The 21,958-nt window shown below is 36.1% G+C and overlaps 1 protein-coding gene across 2 annotated transcripts in view; it reads right to left on the reverse strand.

The window, feature by feature from the left end:
- LOC138833019 (ceramide transfer protein) overlaps positions 1–21,958 on the reverse strand; it is a 92,309-nt gene that overhangs the window by 60,618 nt on the left and 9,733 nt on the right. For both annotated transcript variants that reach the window (XM_070031377.1, XM_070031376.1), the window contains exon 3: positions 326–442. In XM_070031377.1, the coding sequence (XP_069887478.1) occupies positions 326–442 (117 nt within the window). The remainder of the gene's footprint in view (positions 1–325; positions 443–21,958) is intronic.

Below are 21,958 nucleotides of genomic sequence, written 5' to 3' on the forward strand. Positions count from 1 at the left end.
CAAGAAAGAAAGCAAGAAAGAGAGGGAGAGGAAAAGGGAGGGGGGAGGAGGGAAAGGGGAGGGGGAGAGAGGGGGGGGAGAGAGAGAGAGAGAGAGAGAGAGAGAGAGAGAGAGAGAAAGGTAGAGAGAGGGAGGGAGGGAAAAATATTAATTACCCTAATAACCTTAAAAAACTCAAGTATTAGAAAAATATTTTAAAAATTGTTTTAATCTTTATCATTCAAATAACATTCAATTTTTAAGTAACATACTTTATGTAAGTGTCAAGACTGCTTTAGAGGAGATAGTACTAGGACTATGAAGAGTTAAATATTAGAAATCTTACCTTGTGCTGTTCAATGGCATCTATCCACTGCTGTCTGTGATCTGGATCCTGAGCACGAAGATACCAAACACTATCATTCACACTAATATCAAATCGACATTCATCAAAATCATGAGGCTGTGGGGTAGAAAATTAAAGGAAAGGTAATTATACTTTTATAAATCTTGTACCCTCCAACAAAAATATAAGCATACTTATGCTTCTGGAAGGCTCTTGTTATTTTTAAGTTTATCTACTTAAATAACTTTTCTAAAAATGTCTCTGATGACAGAACACATGTCAAGTTACCAAATCCAACTTTCGTTCACTACTCCTACAAATGAGCTGGCATATAAACAATGAGCATCTATTTCAAAAGCACAGAGATGCTATTTTTCATCAAATTATTTAAGTTAGCTCAAGTAGCAGAAACACCACCAAAAGGGAAGTTGAGGCCAAAATAAAGTTCTGCAAAGATGTCTTTTTCCTTACTTCCTTACTCCATTATCTAATCATAAATTTCCATTGTGAAGTTGTATTCCATTAAATTTAATGAAGTTTTTAATAAAAGTATTAACACTTTCCCAATTTCTACAATTAATTTTTATGTTATTACATATATTTACAGTAACAGTCAGTGTTAGTATTATGCTCACCTTTGGTCCTCAGCTCCACCCACACCTGGGCCCCCTCCCGTTCCTGGAGTTCCCACCATACAGCTGGCCCCTCCCTGCTCTCTGCCCAGACCCACAAGAACTCCCATCTACCTCCCTTCCTATCCCTCAGACCCTCCTGCTACCTGGATGGGGACAGAGGCCATGTGCTCCCTCTTGGGGGAAATATGGCTCCTCTAATAAACCTTATAATAATCTTTCTCCTGTGCCTGCCTGCCTCTGTGTGGTCCCGTGATGGATGTGTGGGATCCTCCTCTTTCAGTTAGGAAAGCTTTCAATGAAAAACACAAAATTATCATTACAAGAACTATGTAGGAAGCCAGGGAAGCCTTCTGCATAAGCACTGAATATATAAGCACTGAATGCAAGACTTAACTTTGAATCAGTACTTTTGAATCAAAGCTCTTTGTAAAATTATATAAACTCAATGTTTTTCAAGTCCATTTTTCTCTCAACATGAATTAATTTCTGACAGGATACATCACATTTACCACTTCTACCGTAGAGGGTACAGTCAATTTTCTTTCCTGTGATCTGTCTTTGGAGAGAAGAGACTCCTTTCTGGCCAGAATAATAAATTTGTTAGCTGAACAGAATCCATGTACTACACCTGAAGGGGTTTATTCTTTCCCGTCTTTAACAACATTCATCTTCTTACCAACTTTTTTTAAGCGAAAACAATATTAGTTCCACAATGTTCTTTGGTCTATGAAACAATTTCTCTTTTAAGATAAAAATAAATCACAGTTCTGACTTGCAAAAAGATACAAATAAGTTAAATATGTTTTGAATTACTATGCTGGGCATCAGTTAAGAATAGAAATATACCAAAAAGCAAAAGGGAAAAACAAGACAATACACACCCCACATCAGAAAGTATGAATACAGAACATATAAGAAGATGTTATTATAGAGTACAGATCTTGTACTCTGTAAACCCAGCACTCTGCATGTTGAGACACAAGGATTAAGAAGACTTCAAGGCCAGCCTGGCTACATAACAAACAGCTGTATCAGTAAAGAGGCTAAAAATTATGGGCAGGGTAAACAAATTTGAGAAAAATACAAAATGAAAAAGCATACATTTATATACCATGTATACATGTTTTTGGTCAACAACAGATGGCTACACTACAGTGGTTTCATTAGATGTTAGTGAGAGCTGACAAGTCTCTATTGTTCAGTAATGCTGAAGCCTGCCTCATGAGATGCATTACTCATAAGTTTGTGGCTATGTGGATATTAAACAGATGGTACTGCTAGTTGTATGAAACTATACTAAATGTAATTGTGTAAAGTGCATAATACTTGGTAATGATATTCACTATGGTTTATGTATCTATGTTCATTAAAAAACGTTTACTGTGAAACAGCCTGCCATATTAAAGCAGCCACTGCCTTATATACCTTGTTCAGTGAGTCTCTTGACTACATCCAAGGTTAAAATGAGTGGCTAACCAATACCAGCTAGGTTTTGTGTTCTCTGAAATGTTCACACAAGGAGAAAGATCAGGTAGTGACACATTTCTTAGAACATGTCCTGTTAAGCAATGCAGTTGTAATGAGTAGGCAAAGGATGAAAAGCAAACACTTTAGTGTTTTCAAAAGTAAGAATATAGGCCTGCACCGATAATACTAGCTACTCAGGAGGTTGAGAGATGGGGATCACAGTCTGAAGCCAGCCAAGTCCATGAGACTCTTATCTCCAATTAGCCCCCAAAAAAGCCAGAAACGGAGCTGTGGCTCAAGTGGTGAAGTGCTACCCTTGTGCAAAAAAGTTCAGGAATGGCACACAGACTCTGAATTCAAGCACTAGGATGGGCACCAAAACAAAACAGGAAAAAATGAGGAAGATAGTATGCCCAATAATAATAATAATAATAATACCTAGAAAAAGCAATACAACTACATTCTGTAAAGGTAACAAATTACAAGAAAAAGGAAATGCTAGCGTATTTTTCAAGTTACTCTAGCTAAATAAGATGTTATGTGATAGATTCCTTGAACACCACTCCCTTTCCTACACATTCTGGGGATTGAATCCAAGGTCTCAGAACCCTAGTAAAGCAGCTACCACTTAAGCCATGCCCCAGGCTTTTTGTTCTTGAGATAGTTTATCATTAACTTTGCCAGTGCTGGTCTTCTATCTCCACCTTCAGACCTCAACCCCCTGAACAATGTGGATTACAGGTGTATGTCACTATTCCCAGCTTGTCTGGTAAAATTTTCTTTTTTAAGTCACAGCCATTGTAATATCTAAGCTTTCATTCCCCTAAGAACCACCACTGAGAATGAAAGCTATAGAAGGTCATCTACAAAAAAGTGAATCTCACACTTTATCATGCCAGCATTTATTGTTAAGAGAAAAAACATTCTAAAGGATAAAATTTAAAACTACTTTCAAAATAACCTATAGGAACAAGAGGAATAAATACATAAATAAAAATATAGAGAAAAGTCATGGAATATAGGGATTGCCTTAGTGGCACAGAGACCCGAAACTGAACAACTAATAAATTATAAGATCAAGCCAATCTGCAAGGAGTGAAACTATCAAGTAGTTTTAAAGGCAAAGACAACAAAAACACAAGTGATCTGAGTGAACCACCGAAAGATTCAACTAGGCTCCTATCCTAAAATCCTATCCTATCCTAAAATGAATGAGCCACCTCTAATAACATTAGAAGCTCCATTTTCTACCCCACTAAAGATTAAATCAGATATTACTACATAGCAGTGCTCAAATGGGACAGAAGAGTGGATAAAATCTTCATGTTAAAGACTTCCGTTTCTTTCTTACCTTCCTAATTAAGACCAATACTTGTTCCTCCTATATATACCCTTCTGTCTTTAAGATTTTTCTGTGTAAAACTAAACTCTGGGCTGGGAAGTTGGCTCAGTGGTAGAGCGCTTGCCTTGCATGCATGAGGCCCTGGGTTCGATTCCTCAGCACCACATAAGCAAAAAGAAAAAAGCCAGAAGTGGCGCTCTGGCTCAAGTGGTAGAGCGCTAGCCTTGAGCTGAAGAGCTGAGGGACAGCGCTCAGGCCCAGAGTTCAGACCCCACGACTGGACCCAAAACAAGAAAAAAAAAAAAAAAAACCTAAACAGTCTAAGAAAAAAAAAGGGGGGCATGCAATAATGATACTTGAGGGTTTCACATCATACTGATGAACTTGACCTTCACATCTTAAGATATGCTTCATCAAAATGGTAGAGTAACTAAGAGGAATAAGAAGTAAGATCTAGGTAAAGAAGAATGCAATATAGGAGAGAAACAAGGGGATGCTGTGGAAGACAGTAAGGAGAATTACCAGCAGCAAAGTCACAAAGAAAGCTCAAAAATCTAGATTAGAACCGTATGACAAGAGGCATTTCAATGAATGTTTCTACTAGGAGAAAAATCAAATGGAGATAGCCATTGAACTATTTGCCAAAATTGTCCATTTTTCATTCATTACAAGCATACATATGTGTATAGTACTATTAACTTTAAAATTCTTGGTAATTCTTATATGTGGTTCACCCTGAATTTGACACTGGTTCAGGTTTTTTCCTGAGAAAAGAGCAATTTCCTGGCTTATTCTTATTTAGTTATTTGGGACTGAGTTATGCTGAGTTATTTGGGCTTATTCTTACATTGAGATACTTGGGACTGATCTTGGATATTGGTAGGCTGTGAACTCTGAATTCTGTTCTGGAAAGTATTTGTTTTAGCTGGCACTTAATTTGCTTGGATTCACATTGTCAAACTTGTCACATGTTTTAAGAACGGCTGGAACTCAATTCAGAGTGTTTTCAATAGGGTCTGTGCACATAGCTGCCCTCAAGTCTAGAAAAAACTTGGACAAACTTTAACTCAGAATTTGAGGTTTATTTTCAATGTTTTAGGGCTTCTGGCCTCATTTTCCAGCAGCTTTGGTAAATTACCTAAGCCAGTAACCTTGGCAACTTTTTCATGTTCTGGTAATCAGAAAGATGTCTGGCTGCCTTTTCTTAGAGATTTGACTGTAATTCTAACAAATTTTCAAATAGCTTGGCAAACACTCAGGAAGCTCAATCATTTATAACTGTGTATGTTTAGCACCTCTTTTCTAGAAATACTAAAATTTCTATTCCCAATAAAAAGTTAAAGAAACTCAACTAGATTCAAGTAACATGAAATCTGTGTGCTAAATTACAAACTTACAACTTACCAAGCTTACGTTGGTAAGAAATATGCACAGAGAAATAAAACTTGTGCTGAGATTGCACCACAGGTACCATATGTATGAATAAGGCGTGCCCTAGCTTCTGGATCTTTTAAGTAATGATTGTCACTGCTGCAACTAGAAACTAGATGCTGCTGTGCCAGCATGGGTCAAAGAATAACTTCCTGTTGGGGCTCGGAAGGTGGCTCAGTAGTAGAGCGCTTGCCTTGCATGCATGAGGCCCTGGGTTCGATTCCTCAGCACCACATAAGCAAAAAGTAAAAAGCCGGAAGTGGCGCTGTGGCTCAAGTGGTAGAGTACTAGCCTTGAGCTGAAGAGCTGAGGGACAGTGTCCAGGCCCAGCGTTCAGGCCCCACGACCAGACCCCCCCCCCAAAAAAAAGAATAACTTCCTTTTTCTTCTCCTTTTTTGATAGTCCTTTTCCAGAGTCAAAGTAATGCTGGAGAGAAAAACAAGGGAGTGAGGGAAGTGAAAACAAGGGAGTGGGAGTGAGGGAAATTAGTAAGAGAGTTCTGTCTCTTAACATGTCCCAGGCTTAATAATGTGATTCCAAGCAACAATTGAAATGTCTAATTCATACCCCCATTTAGTAACTAATACAGGGGTGGTGGGATAGGAAAGAAATTTCTGGCCTTTATAAGTTACATATAGTACATATGTACCTATATATATATGTGTGTGTGTGTGTGTTTTCTCCCCAAAGTTGAGAATACCACAAAAACAGATTTTGAAGATGTGCACCCCATTTCTAACCTATTATCTTTCTCAAATCCATTCTTCTTATTGTTTTGAGAAGTGGATAAGAAGGAAGAGTGACATAGAAAGTGAGATTGGTTGGAATATATTGTAATCATGTGTGTAAATGACACAATCTTTTTTTAAAACCCTATTCTTCTTAATGTTTTACACTATTAGGACCAAGATGCTGCAAGCATCTTGTTCTTTTAAGTGTCCTTCTTTAAATTCTATTAATCTAGGGCACTAGAGTGAGACCAGAGGTCATGAAGAAGAGAAAAAAATACAAATAAAATCTTGTGCTTCTCTGTACACTGGGTACAGTATGTACCCAGCTAAGATTCCTTGGCTCTGGCAGTGACAGTTATATTCCCCAGCTTCTTTTAGGAACCTCAGAAGTACCAGCTATGTGAGATATAGTTTTTACAATATTCTCCCTTCCATAAGTGTGATATATTAATAACAGTTACACCAGGTATACTCCCCCTGATAGATGCCAATAATCCAGGAACACAAGACATTTCCTCTAAGCTTCTGAGATAGCAGATGAACATCTGAGCCTCAGTTCCTTAAGGAGTCTTTGAGTTTAAGAAGTACTCAATTTCAACTCAGAGCTTAAGCATGAGGGGATTCCAGGAATCTCATGAAAAGCTGGTAGAGGACTAGTAGGAAGCATCCAATCTAATTTTCTTTCTCCTTTCTTCCTTCCCTTCCTTTCTTCTCTTTCCTCTCTTTTGTTATTACTGGGGATTGAACTCAGGATATTGCACTTGGGCTACACCTCCAGTTCATTTTTGCATTGGGTCTTGTATGTATGCACATGTACTCTGTGTGTGTGTGTGTGTGTGTGTGTGTATGTATGCACATGTAGTGTGTGTGTGTGTGTGTGTGTGTGTGTGTGTGTGTGTGTGTCTCCTAGGGTATGAACTCTGGGTCTGGGCACTGTCCCTGAGCATTTGTGTTCAAGGCTAGTACTCTACCACTTGAGCCACAGCTCAACTTCTGGCTTTTTGGGGCACTTAATTGGAGATAGGAGTCTAACAGATTTTCCTGCCTGGGCTGGCTTTGAACTGCAATCCTCAGATCTTAGCCTCTTGAATAGCTAGGATTACAAGCAGGAGGCCCTGGTGCCAGGTCTGCAATGGTTATTTTTGAGGCAGGATCTTGCTTCTATGCCTAAGCCAGCTTGGGCTGCAATCCTTGTTTCCCCATGTCACTAGTAATAACAGGTATATGCCACTGTGTCCAGTATTGAGATGGAGTCTTGTGAGCTACTTTTTGCTGTGTACCTGTTCCATCTCTATCGTCTAAGTAGCTAGTACTACAGGTTTGAGCCACAGTGACTAGCAGATAACACGTTTTCTTAGTGTACTGGGCCCAATACTGCAGGGCTCTCTAGACTTATAGGATGACAAGTCTAATTTTGCCCCTTTGTTCTTCTAGCCTAAAGTAGATTCTTCTAAGCACTGCTTCTCTATTTCCTCTACAGTGTCACTTTAGATGCTACTACTAGTATCTAAAGTAGGTTCTGATATCAAATTGATCTCTCACTGATATAGAAAGTCTCAAAATGTACACTTTTATTTTACAGCACAGTATTATATAAGCACTAACGTGTTTCCAAGATTTAGACATTTTAGCTGACAACTGAGGAAGTAAGACCAATTTGAACAATGTGACTCCCATCATGGTGCAACAGCACTCCAGTTTGTACCTGTAGATACATGAAATACTTCAATCGAAGTATTTCATGAGGTTATAAACTACAAAGAATAGAGACTATTTCCAGTAATAAATATCAGTTTATTCTAATACTGAATACACTGACTGACAATAAAAGTTTATACGTTGTATACTGAGATGAAATTCAGAAAAATAATGCCTATGCAAAACATGCACACAAATGTTCATAACAGCTTTAAATTGGAAGCAACCCAAACGTCCTTCAACTTGTGAATGGCTGAACTGTAGAACACACAGGAGAGATTATTCAACAATAAAAAGGAACAAATTGTTGATACATTAACAATTTGATGAACAAATACCATACTAGACATTTCAATTTTGTAGAAAATGTATTCCAAGAAAATCAAATGATGTTATAAAAGCTTTGGCATGGAACCAAAATATGAATAATTAAAAGAGAGTTTTATGTATGAATTTTAGTTTTTGTTTAGTACCAAACATAGTATATTCTTCCAACTTTCCTTCTAAAACATTAAAATATTAGTATGGAGAAGGAAAGAAAAACCCTACTAATGTTCTTTTGCCTTCAAAGTCACTGCCACTCCTGCCAAATGGCTCCTGAGTCTCGTTCACAAAACAGTGACTTAACAAATCCTCTAAAAAAAATTATCTTTTCCAGAACTTGCTGAGATCTCTCCTTCCATGTGTGTATTTTTTCTGTTTGGGTGCTTACAATCCCCTGGCTTTCTTCTACCAATTACCAATTTTCAGTCAAGTCATTCCTTTGGTCACATATGTTTTTGCTGGCTTTCTTTTTCAATTAAGTCATTCCTAGAACAGTTGGTGTATACCCTTACAGGACCTCTCCTACTATATGGCACTTTCTAGCCTATCACGATCTACCTATGGTACATGGTCCCTGTGATCTTAAGCAAACAGAAGTTATTCTTTAACACCAAAAGAGAAAGATAAACACAAGAATAATTCAGGAGAGTCAGTCCTTCCAGACAAGTAAGCAAATGAGGGTGAGGAAAGAAGTAAATATCAGAAAAACAAGAAAATGATAGGAAATCTACAAGCCTTTCAGTATTCATTATGTTAATGGTTTAATTCTTCAATCAAAATACATAAAATGATGGGTTGGATTAAAACACAAGGCCCAACCATTTCCACTAATCAAGATAACAATGGTTTAGGGTGTAAGGATGGAAAAAGGTTTTCCAAGCAGATAGTAGTTATGCTTACAGCTGATAAAACAAATAATTAGAAGATAAAACAGTTTACTAATAAAAGAAGCAACTGGAGGGGAAGGAAGGAGAGGGGAAGAGAGGAGATGGGAGGAGAGGAGAGGCACAATTAGGGACAAGGGAAGAAGGACAGAGGACAAGAAAGAGCAGACCTGATTAATCCAGGATATATGAGTGCATGAAAATGTCATAATAAAACCTTTGAATTTGTACAATTCATGTGTTTAATTATAATAATAAAAGGAACACATTAAAGCTTGTAATTTTTTAAATGTCAGTGTTAGATAATAAAGCTAAGGAATGTTCCAATATAAAAGAAACAAAGATATAATAACAATGCAATAGATGTTTTAGATTAATTTTTGTACTGAAGGGTAAAGAACACTGTAAATGAACATTATTTAAACTGATAAAATTAGAATATAGACTGTAGAACAGAAAAAAAGTGTTTATATAAAGATTTTTAATATGATAGTTATAGTAACATTACCTAATAAAATATGCAACTTATTTTCAAATGACCCCCTAAAAATAAGGTATTTGTGTATACAGGACAGATGAAAGAACAGCTGTGATGTAAAACTAGTGGTGAGGGGCTGGGAAGGTGGCTCATCAGTGGTGAGTGCTTGCTTTGCATGCATGAGGCCCTGGGTTCAATTCCTCAGCACCACATAAGCAGAAAAAAGCCGGAAGTGGCACTGTGGCTCAAGGTAGAGTGCTCGCCTTGAGCTAAGAGCTGAGGGACAGCACCCAGGCCCAGAGTTCAGCCCCACGACTGACCCCCCCCCAAAAAAAAATAGTGGTGAAATGGTTCATGATAGGAGTTATTTACATCATTCTTACAACTTCTCTGACGTTATTTCAAAACATTAACAAAACAAAAATTATTTAAAATTCATGTGGTGGTAGCTAGCAGTACATGTTTGTATTTCCCAGCACTGGAGAGAGGCTGATGCAGCAGGATCATGACTTTGAGGCCTGTCTAGGCTACAGTATGAGTTCTATTTTAGCCTGGACCATTTAGAGACAGTCTCAAAAGACAATATACATAAAAAGACAGTCAATTCTATTCTTCTCTCACAACAGTCATCTTTAAAAGCCAGCTACTCAATATCTGCTTAACTCTTATTAAGGAGAGCCAAATCTCATCAGACATTTACGGAAAACCTCTAACATTAAAATCAAAGCCTAAATACTAAAAACGGAGTTCTGAAGAAGAGTCAATGAAGCAAGATCACAAGATATATTACATACACACACAATGTGATACCTACATATTCATATGCATAACTAGTTATCCTTTTCCTCTTAACACATTTGTCATTCAATGCTCTGCCTCTGTATCTTGTAGAATGCTGAAGAGGGATTTCAACACAATCCAAAATTTATTATTTGATTTGTATTCCCACACTTCTACAGGCTTCCACATTGCTCTATCGTAACTACCAGTTGTTTAGATCTGCATCTTCTTATTTCTCTCACACCGTATAAAAAAAACTAACAAATCGCCAGGTGCCAGTGGCTCACGCCTGTAATCCTAGCTATTCAGGAGGCTGAGAACTGAGGATTGTAGTTCAAAGCCAGCCCAGGCAGGAAAGTCCGTGAAATTCTTATTTCTAATAAACCACTAGAAAACAGGAAGTGACACTGTGCTTCAAGTGATAGAGCGCAATCCTTGAGTTGAGGGACAGCTCCCAGGCCCAGAGTTCAAGTCCTACAACCAACAAAAATAAAAAACAAAAAAACTAATAAATCTATACCTCTTGACAGCAATACTTTAATAATAAATCCAGGACTAGGAAAGTGGCTCAGTGGTAGAGTGCTTGCCTTGCATGCATGAGGCCCTGGGTTTGATTCCTCAGCACCACATAACCAGAAAAAGCCAGTAGTGTTGTGGCTCAAGCGGTAGAGCACTAGCCTTGAGCTGAAGAGCTGAGAAATAGCGCCTAGGTCCAGAGTTCAGGTCCCATGACCAACAAAAATTAAAAAAAAAAAAAAATAAATAAATCCAGAAGCCAGGTACCAGTGGTTCACAAGTGTAATCCTTCCTACTCATGTGGCTGGCTGTCATGTAAGACTGTATTTGAAGCCAGCCCTAGTGCAAAGTTTGAGATTCTTTTCTCCAATCAACCACCAAAAAGCTGGAAATGGACCTGAGGCTCAAGCAATAAAGTGCTAGCCTTAAGCAAAAAAGCTCAGGCCCTGAGTTCAAGCCCCAGGTATGACACAAAAAAATAAATACATAATATATAAATAATGCATCCAGAATATAAGTGTTTCCCATAATTTGTACCATTATAACTGGTCCAATCACTTGGATTATTATTCTAGCATTCTAATGCTGCCTGATTCTACTTTCCTGCTTGTGGAAAAACAGCTGTAAATTCTTCGTTACAAAGGATCAAAGGGCCCCTATGCTCAAGCTTTTAATAATCTTTATTTCAATGAGCATAAAAGTCAAAGTCCTTATGATTCACAAGGCTATACACAATCTAACCCCACTGACTCTCTGCTTTCTTTTCCTAATATTCTGCCCATTCCACTTAATTCCAACCACATAGGTCTTTTTCATAAAGTCTTAGACAACTTTTTACCTGGTCAACTTTTCCTAAATGGCATGGTTCATTTCTTTTTCTCCATTTCACCCACTAAAAGAACTTTTCTCTTTCCATTTTTGTATCTGAAATATGGACATGACATAATTTATATTAACTTGAAATTTCAATATAGCAGACAGGACAACTGTACAAACTCATTAAGTATGGCAACTAACCCTCTGTAAGAGAAGCTTGCCAGATAACACTACAAATTATAGGTTAAGGTAACAAAAGTTACAAACAAAAATGTGTTAACAGTCTGGAAAAGTAGAACATCAGAATAAACAATGACACACATTTTGTCCTACTAATTAGGCAGTCTCCAATGGCAAAATATCTCCCTCAACCATTGTCTTTGTATTTGTAACTCATACTTACAAATTTCCCACTTAAAAAATTTATAAAAAGGAAGTACTCATTATTCAAGTTCCTTTATTTAACATATAAACTTAATATACCCTCTTAGTAGTTTGATTAATTTATCTTAATTCTTGAGAATCTCTGACTTAAGAAAGAGAAAAACAAACAAACAAAAAACCCTTACTTTCAATTCTATTCTCTAAGAGTGTACAATGCTATAGCCAAACTCAGACTTTGATCTCTGGGTGTTTGTTTTTTTTTTGTTGTTTTTTTGGTCAGTCGTGGGGCTTGAACTGTGGGCCTGGGCACTGTCAGTTTGTCAGCTCAAGGCTAGAGACTCTGCCACTTGAGCCACAGCGCCACTTCCGGTTTTCTGGTGGTTTATTAGAGATAAGAATTTCACGGCTTTTCTTGCCTGGGCTGGCTTTGAACCGCAATCCTCAGATCTCAGCCTCCTGAGTAGCTAGGATGACAGGCGTAAGCCACCGGCACCTGGCTTCTGGGGTTTTATACGGTGTGTATCCTGGGCTTCATTGAACTCAGGGCCTGGGCACTATCCCTGAGCTTTTGTGCTCAAGGCTAGTGCTCTACCACTTGAGACACAGACTCTATTTCTGGCTTTTTTTGGTGGTTTTTTTGGTCTCAGGTTTTTTTTACCCAGGCTTGCTTCAAACCACAATCCTCAGATCTCAGCCTCCTGAATAGTTAGGATTACAGGCATGAGTCACTGGTGCCCAATTAATTTTCAATACTTTTTAACATCTAAATCTGAGCTGTATTATTATTAGCTGCATGTCTACTGTACTATAGAATTGAAATTGGGCTCATCCAAACTGTAATACTGTAATGTGATGAAGTACAAAATAAAAATGGAATTTTTAAAACTTGGGATAAAACGAAGAATATGAAATTCTTAACTATTAGAGTAATATTTTGGATATGCTGAGTTAAGTAATATAGTAAAATTAATCTCACTAGGGTTCTCTCTTTTTTTTTTTTTTTTTTGCCCAGTCCTGGGGCTGGAAGTCAGGGCCTGGGCACTGTCCCTGAGCTTCTTTTGCTCAAGGCTAGCACTCTACCATTTGAGCCACAGTGCTGACTTCTGGCTTACTCTGTTTATGTGGTACTGAAGAATCAAACCCAGGATTTCATGCTTGCCAGGAAAGCACTCTACCACTAAGCCACATTCCCAGCCCAGGGTTTTCTTTTTTAGTAATGTGGCTATTGAAAAAAAAATTTAATTACAGATGTAGCTTACATTTGTAATTTATGCTGTATTTCTATCTAAACCATTTATTCATTTATCTAGCCATGAAACCAAGTACTGACTGGCTGACCAAATATTTATAAGCACCTATAACTTACTAAGAGACTACAAGACACTGAGGATACAATGGTTAGGATGAATAAGCATGATCTCTAACTTTGCAGAATTTACATTAATCAAATAATCACAAAGTAAATGTAAAAAACTTTAACTGTAATAAACTACATGGAAGAAATGTAAATCATCCTGATAAATTTATAATTAAAGGATATAACCATGTTCTCACTCATGTGTGGAGACTAAGAGTCAATCTCCAAAAATGAAATGCAATACTGGTAAGTAAAGAAAAAGGACAGGAAGAGGAAGGGATAGAAATAAGTTGATTAAGGGGCACAGAAACACTGAGAGAGGAATTAGTTCTGGTTTGTTGAAGGCACAGTAGGATAGCTATTAGTTAAAATAATCTATGATACATTTTTAAATTATTCAACAATAAGAAGTTCCTAATATATAAAAAAATTAACTTTAGAAAAATATTTATTACCATGACTGGGTTATTATACATTGTATACATGTATCAAGTTACCATACAAATCTCAAAAAAATGTATTACACTGTCTCAATTAAACAAAACAAGGAGGATATAAACAAATCAGGGAAACCAGTGAAGTTTTTTAATACCTGAGTCAAGAGAGGAAAGATGAAATAGAAGGAGTAAATAAAGAGGCAAAGGAAGAACATTAGACAGAAAGAAAGGTACTAAGATCTTACAACAAGCCTAAATAAGATACCTGAAAGAAGGACAGTATGACTTGAGATGAGATAGCAAGAAAAGTATGGGAAAAGATGTAAAGATTCAAATGATGGAAGTGGACAAACCACATAAGACCAGGTAGCATAGAAGAGCCAAAAGTGAGGGAGAGAAAGAATAGTATCACGTATATACTTGAAGTTTTCCATGAAAATTTAAATCAAACAAAATTCTAATGCTACAAAAATGTTCTTTATAGTGCTTTGAAATATAAGGGTTACTGGGATATAGTACCCCAGTATAAATATGGTGAAATCTTCTGACTACTACTCAGAACAATGTTTTCAAAATAATAAAACAAAATATATGACTGCAGAAGAAATAAATTATACAGAAATCATAACCAAAAAGTTTAAAATAAATTTAATATATTTCTGCTGGGTTAAACTAAAACATATCTGATATCTTGACTGTGATTCTAAGATATCTAAATATATAAAATGTCATGTGATAATACCTATAACCGGTGAAAATACTGTTATGATTTCTGCCTACATTGATAAAAATGATAAATTTCATTTCAGTTAGTGAAAATGAAATTGTACTGTTCTTCCATTATATTTGCAAAACCCATGTGGAATTGTCATCAAATTTTGCTGACAGTGTACATGATTAAGAGTCAGTACATCTATTTCAAAATTTAAAAAAAGAAACCTCCTACAAAACATATTTCCTTTTTAATGAAAAAAATTGTGATAATTTACAGTAAATTAAAAGAATTTGAGTAAGCAAATTAATATAAATATACATCCTTGATATGCCTCCCTCAACCTAAGACACACTTTGTCAAAAACAATTTTTAGCATCAACCATCTGGTTATTCCTGAAAATTCAAATCCACACCAGAATATAATGACTTGGTATTAGTCAACTTGTACTAATAAGTTTTTAAGCATCATAATTAGTATTGGAAATCTCAATGTGAGATATGGCTTCTTTCCTAAGTAAGAAAATCCAGTAAAACTTGCATTCAAAATAATGTGATGGAAGAGTCCATGAAACATATTTTTATAATCGATGATACTGAAAGTTATAAAATCTTATCAAAAGGCTGATTATAATTACCTAATCACAGTGTATTTCAATGACTTTACCCTAGCCTCTAAAACCAATTCTGCCCAAACTAGTCTTCTAAGTAGTAAAGAAAGGCAATCTCCTAACCTATAATTATTCATATCTCAAGTGGAGGAGTGACATTATTCAAAAAGAACTGTACTCATTACTTGATTTATGAAATGGTAACCCCTCTATATAATCATATAATCATATTTTAAAAAATGATTCTTATTTGTTCAAAGGACTTCTACATAGACTTTTACATAGAACTTGTAAACAATCTTATCATAAAGACAAAAAATCAAAAATACAATTAAATTCTTAGCAAATATATTTTACACAGTACTCTTAAGCTATAAATTTTAAATTTAAATTATACCAAAGTGCATCTTTGTGTGTGTGCCAATCCTAGGGCTTGAGCTGAAGGCCTCTCATAGTTCTTACTCGGCTTCACATAAGCCCGATACTCTATCACTTGAGCCACACCTCTCTACCAGTCTTTTGCTAGTTAACTGAAGACAGGAATCCATTGGATTTATCTGCCCAGGCTGGCTCCAAACCTCAGTCATCAGAGCTGTCTCCTGAGTAGCTAGAATTAGAAGAGTGAGTCACTGGTCCCCCACTTAAGCCTCAGCTACATAGGAAGCTGAGATCTCTGAATCTAGGTTCAAAGCCAGAAATTTTTTAGTCATTTTCTTTCCTGGAGAAATCACTTTCATTTTCCCAAGACTTTTATTCTAGTCCATTTGTTTGTCCTGAATATCTGACTAAGTGATTTTTATTTTAATATCCTCCATGTGAGCATATTTAATTCTATTTTGAATAAAATGAGGGTTTTTTGCTTCAAGGTTTGGAAAGTAAAGTTGGTTTGTATGAAATCTTTCTTCAATTTAATCTTTTTAATCAATTTTAATTTCCTTTAGTTTAGTTATTGTGGTGTTTGGGCATTTAACAATATTCATTTCAATAATGCTCTTTATTGCCATATATCAAAGTTTAGATACTTCATCATAATTTTGTTTTGGTAGTAAGGACAAAGTATATGAGACTTATGGTTGAATGTTTTGTTTTCTTTTCCCTCCCCTTGCAGGTCCTTAAATTCTTTCCATTACTATCTAATGTCCAGGAAATTTCAAAGGAAATTTCACTCTCCCTTTTTCCTTTCCCAGAACTATATATTTAAAAGTCTCTTAAAATTACATTTGCTTCCTTCAGAGTCCATCCCTTTAAAGGGCTGCCTGGCCCTTACAAGAGCTCAAACTTCAAAATCTCTTTCCTGTAATTTTACTCTAACTCATCACTCATTTTGGTACTTTTTGGTTTGGTACTTTTTAGTCTTTTTACCTAATAACTTGCAGACTATTACAATGTTTAGCACATAATACTTTTTCTCTATGTGTCTTGTTGTTGTTGCTTTGTTTTGAAATCTTACAGTAAAGTCAAAAGGAAGGAAACTCAGGACTGGGAATGTGGCTTAGTGGCAGAGTGCTTGCTTAGCATGCAGGAAGCTCTGGGTTTGATTTCTCAGCACCACATAAACAGAAAAGGCCAGAAGTGGCACTGTGGCTCAAGTGGTAGAGGGCTAGCTTTGAGGAAAAAAGAAACTCAGGGACAGTGCCTAGACTCTGTGTTCAAGCCCTATGACTGGCAAAAAACAAAACAAAAAACATTGTCACTGGACACCTTAAGAAAGGTTTTTTTTTTTTTGGTCGGTTTTTTTTTTGGGGGGCTAAACTCTGGGACTGGGTACTATCTCTCAGCGATTCAGCTCAAGGCTAGCGCCCTACCACTTGAGCCACAGTGCCACTTCCGGCTTTTTTCTGCTTATGTGGTGCTGAGGAATCAAACCCAGGGTCTCATGCATTCGAGGCAAGCACTCTACCACTGAGCCACCTTCCCAGCCCCAAGAAAGAATTTATTTTATTGTATGTAAATTATATCTCAAGAAATCTTTTAAAGGTACATCATACTTCTTTTTTTGTTGGTCATGAGGCTTGAACTCTGGGCCTAGGCACTGCCCCTGAGCTCTTTAGCTCAAGGTTAGTGCTCTACCACAGTACCACTTCCAGTTTTCTGGTGGTTAATTAGAGATAAGAATCTCAGCTGGGTGCCCATGGCTCACGCCTGTAATCATAGCTACTATGGAAGCTGAGATCTGAGGATTGCAGTTCAAAGCCATTTGGGGCAAGAAAGCCCATGAGACTCTTATCTCCAATAAACCACCAGAAAACCAGAAGTAGCAATGTGGCTCAAGTGATAGAGAGCTCGCCTTGAGCTGAAGAGCTAAGGGACTGTGCCCAGGCCCAGAGTTCAAGTCCTAGGACCAACCAAAAAAATAATAATAATAAGAAGAAGATCTATGGATTTTCCTGTCTGGGCTGGTTTCAAACTGTGATGCTCAGAAATCGGCCTGTGCCTAAGATTATAGGCAAGAGCCACTGGTGCCTGGCTTGGTACATTATATTTTTTATTTTAAAAAGAATTAGAATAAAAACAAGTAAAACAACAAAAGAAGATGGAACAACAACAAAAAGAATCTGTCAAGAATATGTGGAAAGCCAGGTGCTGGTGGCTCATACTGGTAAATCCTAGCTATTCAGGAAGCTGAGAACTGAGAATTGTGGTTTAAAGCTGGAAAGTACATGAGACTCATCTCCTCCAATTAACCACCAAAAAGTTGGAAGTAGAGCTGTGCCTCAAGTGAATGATTGCTAGTCTTGAGCATAAAAAAGCTCAGAATTAGCACACAGACCCTGAGTTTATGTCCCAGGTAGAAATTGTCGGGGGGGGGGGGGGGAGGGGGAAATATAGAAAACATATAAAGAGTTAAATGTTTACACATTTTTTTAAGTTGTGAAATTGAATTTGAATCACTTGGTTTAAAAAAAAAACTTACAGGAAATGAATGAGAATCTGTTCAAACACATATATCCTGGCTATGAGTCAAACGCATCTCTGCCTGCTGTTGATAAAGCCAATTTCTTTCTTTCTCCCCCCACCCTCCCCTTTCCTTTCTTTTTTAAACTGCAGGCTTTGTTTCCAATACAAACATTTCATATAAATGATCTAAAAGATTATTAGGCATACAAAGTGATATGCCTACAGTGAGACCTGGGACTTTAGATAAGCAAACCAATTCTATAGACACAACTATTTTCATAATACCCCAAGTCTCACTTATTTCACAGAACATTTTCTAATTTCAATAAATGCAAACAAATCACTCATTTTATCTTGAAATATATATCATTAGGAGTCCAAGGAACTGGGTGGTAATTAATGAGACATGATATAAGAAGACAGCACATACAAGTGAGCAAGAGAGTAAAGATCCTCAAATATAGATTTGATATGTATAATTAAAAAAAAACATTTCAAATGATGAAAAGTTTAATTTCATGCTTATGATACTAGATACTTAGGAGACTGAGATCTGGAGGACCTCAGTTCAAAATTAGCCAGGCAGAGAGACAGTCCATGAGACTCTTATCTCCAAACATAACCAATAAGAAGCTAGGCTGGTTCAAATGGAGTGCACCAAACAAGGAAACAAAACCAGCAAGCTCAAAGAGTTGATTTAAAACCCCATTACTAACTCCCTCCCCTCCAAAATGCATGGTGAGTCATCTGGAAGGAGTGATGGGGAAAGCTACATCTATCATTATTTAACTAAAATCATCGCAACAGCAATGAAGACTTAAGTGTAAATTTTTCAGAAAAACGCAGCTACATTTATATAGAAATATAATCTTTGAGGGGAAATACCTATATGAATATTACCAAATATAGCAGCTGCAAAGAACAAGGCCAATGAAGATAAGGGAAAAAAACTAAAAGTAATACCATAAAAATTAGTTCCAAAGAAATAGACAAATGTCACAATAGAAGAAAATATTTACAACCAGTATGATAGATTCGTGATTTTCCTCTTTTGAAAGAGCACTAAAATTAGATTTTAAAGTACCTATGTTTGTTCCAACCATATTTGTGGTAAAGCAAAACTACACATGCTCTAAATGTCTAAGAACAGGGAAGAAACATATAAATAAGATACAGGATAAACTCATAATTCATAGAATATAACAACTAATGTCTATGATGTATTAAAATGGGGCAGATGAACAGGATTTGTATGACAATGTTTGTGTAAACAAAAATGCAGGCTATACACAAAGACATGATTGTATAGGCATATAAACTTTCAGGAAAGATTGTCAGAAATTTAGCTTTGTTTCTTGAGTTAAAAAGAAGCCTTTACAAATGGCATAAATCATATTTTTATCACAAGTATTTTTATTTTAAAACAATTTAAAAATAAAGGACTATCTGAATAGTCCGTAACATTTTTTTTCTTAACTTCTTTGAGACAAGATCTTACTCTGCTTTTTGGCCTTGAACTCTGGAGATCTTTCTTATCTCAACCGCCTGCATGGTAGGAATATAAGCATATGCCATCACACCCAGCAAACATTTGCTTTTGGTTACAACATATTGTAAATATCTATTATTTGACAAGTTTTATAGCAATGGCTGGGTCTTAAACTATATAAACATTTATACTACACAATACTCCTTATTATAGCTCCTTTTTATTGTTAACTTTATAAAGTTGTACAAAAAGTTTCAATTCAACATGTCAATTTACAAATGCAATGCATTTGTAATCAATAGCAAGCTCCTCTTTATATAAACAAAGTGAAATAGTAATTTTTCTTATGAAATACTATTCCTGTCACCTTAAAAGTGACTAAGTTTTCCCCCAAATACTTTGTTCTTGAAAATATTTTATCTGATTTATCATCACATAGCTTAAAAATGGACCTTTACAAATTAACAACTCATTAAAATTAGATAGGAGTGGATTAGGTTAAGAGAGCCAAAAACTAAGATTGGAAGAAAGCCTCTTGAACTGGAAAAAATGTGTTGGAAAAAATGGATATCCAGATACAGAAAACAAACTGGCTCACCTTGAACCAGCATCAATTCAAAATGAATAAAGATCTCAAGCCATGAAACTACTATAGGAAGGAGGGGAAACATCAGGACTCTTGACACAGGCAGGAACTTTCAGAATAAAGATCCAAAACCACAACAAATCAAAGAAAGAATTGATAAATGAAGCTAGAAGCCAGTGGCTAATGCCTATAAATCCTAGCTACTCAGAAACCTAAGGTCTGAGGATCGCAGTTCAAAGCCAGCCCAGGTTCATGCATCTCTCACCTCCAATAAACAACTCAGAAAAGATCATAAATGGAACTGTGAGTGGCTGAAGTGGTAGAGTACTAGCCTTGAGCACAAAGAGGCTTAGGGACAGTGCCCAGCCCTAAAGTTCAAGCCCCAGGAGCAGCAAACAAATAAAATAAAATAAACTGATAAATGGGACTGTATCGAACTAAAAAGTTTCTGCACAGCAAAGTACACATGTATAACAAGCGAAAAAGATAGTGTAAAGAATGGGAGCTCTAACTGGGAGATAGTGAGGCAAAGGAGTGGGTAACACTGTCCAAAAAGAAATGTATTCCTTACCTGACTTATTTAACTGTACCCTCTGTGTACATCACCTTTATAATAATAAAAATAAAAATAAAAAGGAATGGGAGATCAAAGGCCTAATATCCAGAATATACAGGGCTAAAGAAACTAAACCCTCAAATAATCAACAATTCAGTGAATAAATTGGTTAAATTTATTAACAGAAATATGGTACAAATGTTGTAATTCCTTAGGAAGACTAACTCACAGTCCAACAAAATAAACACCAGGAAACTGGTATTCAAAGCAGGGAGGTGAGATCAAAGGGAAGGAGGCCGATAAATAAAGAGAGTCGGCAAGGGAGAATGCCCTCATAAAATTAAATGCCTATCCTATAAAATTAAGAAAACTGAGGGAAGGAGTAGGAGAGGCATGGAAAGAATCATGAAAGGGGTGACACTGATCAAGACATATTATATTCATAAACTTTTGTTGAATAGCAACTACTTTGTACAACTAATTAAAGACAAAAAAAAAAGTTAAAAAATATGGGGGAAAAAGGTGAGCTAAACACCAACAAATAATATTTAGTAACAGACAGTAAAATTAAAACTTTTGTAGCCTAGAATTTTTCAAATTTACTTTCAATTTCATATAGGGTGCTGTGTAAACTTATTCAGAGTTAAAATTTTATCTTTGTCTTTAGAGATAAAATATAAGTAGTAGTTCATATTATACTGACAGAGATAACTTTTTTTTTTGCCAGTGCTGGGGCTTGAACTCTAGGCCTGGGCTTTGTCCCTGAGCTTCTTTTGCTCAAGGCTGGTGCTCTACCACTTGAGCAACAGAGCCATTTCCAGTGTTTTTGAGAGTTTACTGTAGATAAAGAGTCTAATGGACTTTCCTACCTGAGCAGGCTTCGAACCACAATCCTGAGAGTTCAGGCTCCTGAGTAAGTAGGATTACAGACATAAGCCACTAGCACCCAGCAAGAGATACCTCTTTAGCAAAGAATATCAGTATTACAAGTTTTTAAAGTATATATTTTATTTGTAAATTATTCTAAAATCTGATTATACTTTGCAGTTTCCTATATGTAATATAGAAATTGAAATCACAGACTGGAAATTGAAGAAATTCAAGAATACACATGCTACTGCTTCTTTCTATCATGCTTTATTATACCTAAAGCCACCACTTAGATTATCTATGCTGCCTTATTCATATTTTTATCTTTTGTTTTTATAATTACTTGATCTATTGAATATTTTTAATATTCCTATTTCTTTGACTTTATTGAAAATATGAAAGTTCTATATAGAAATTTAGCTGTAACAAAAGCATCTACAATAAACTACCATTTCTTTGCAGATGTAATAATGTTTGTAAGAATTTTTATTCAAATAAGCCATACAGTATTACTATAGAATATAATTCAAGAAAGGGCAACTGGACTTAAAACATAAACTATGTAATTCCTCTGTACACCTTTATCCATAATAATCACATATATATTTATTTTTACTTTTATTTTTTGTT

This window comes from Dipodomys merriami, unplaced genomic scaffold, assembly GCF_024711535.1.
Source record: "Dipodomys merriami isolate MVZ:Mamm:240054 unplaced genomic scaffold, mDipMer1.0.p SCAF_20, whole genome shotgun sequence".
Classification (NCBI taxonomy): domain Eukaryota; kingdom Metazoa; phylum Chordata; class Mammalia; order Rodentia; family Heteromyidae; genus Dipodomys; species Dipodomys merriami.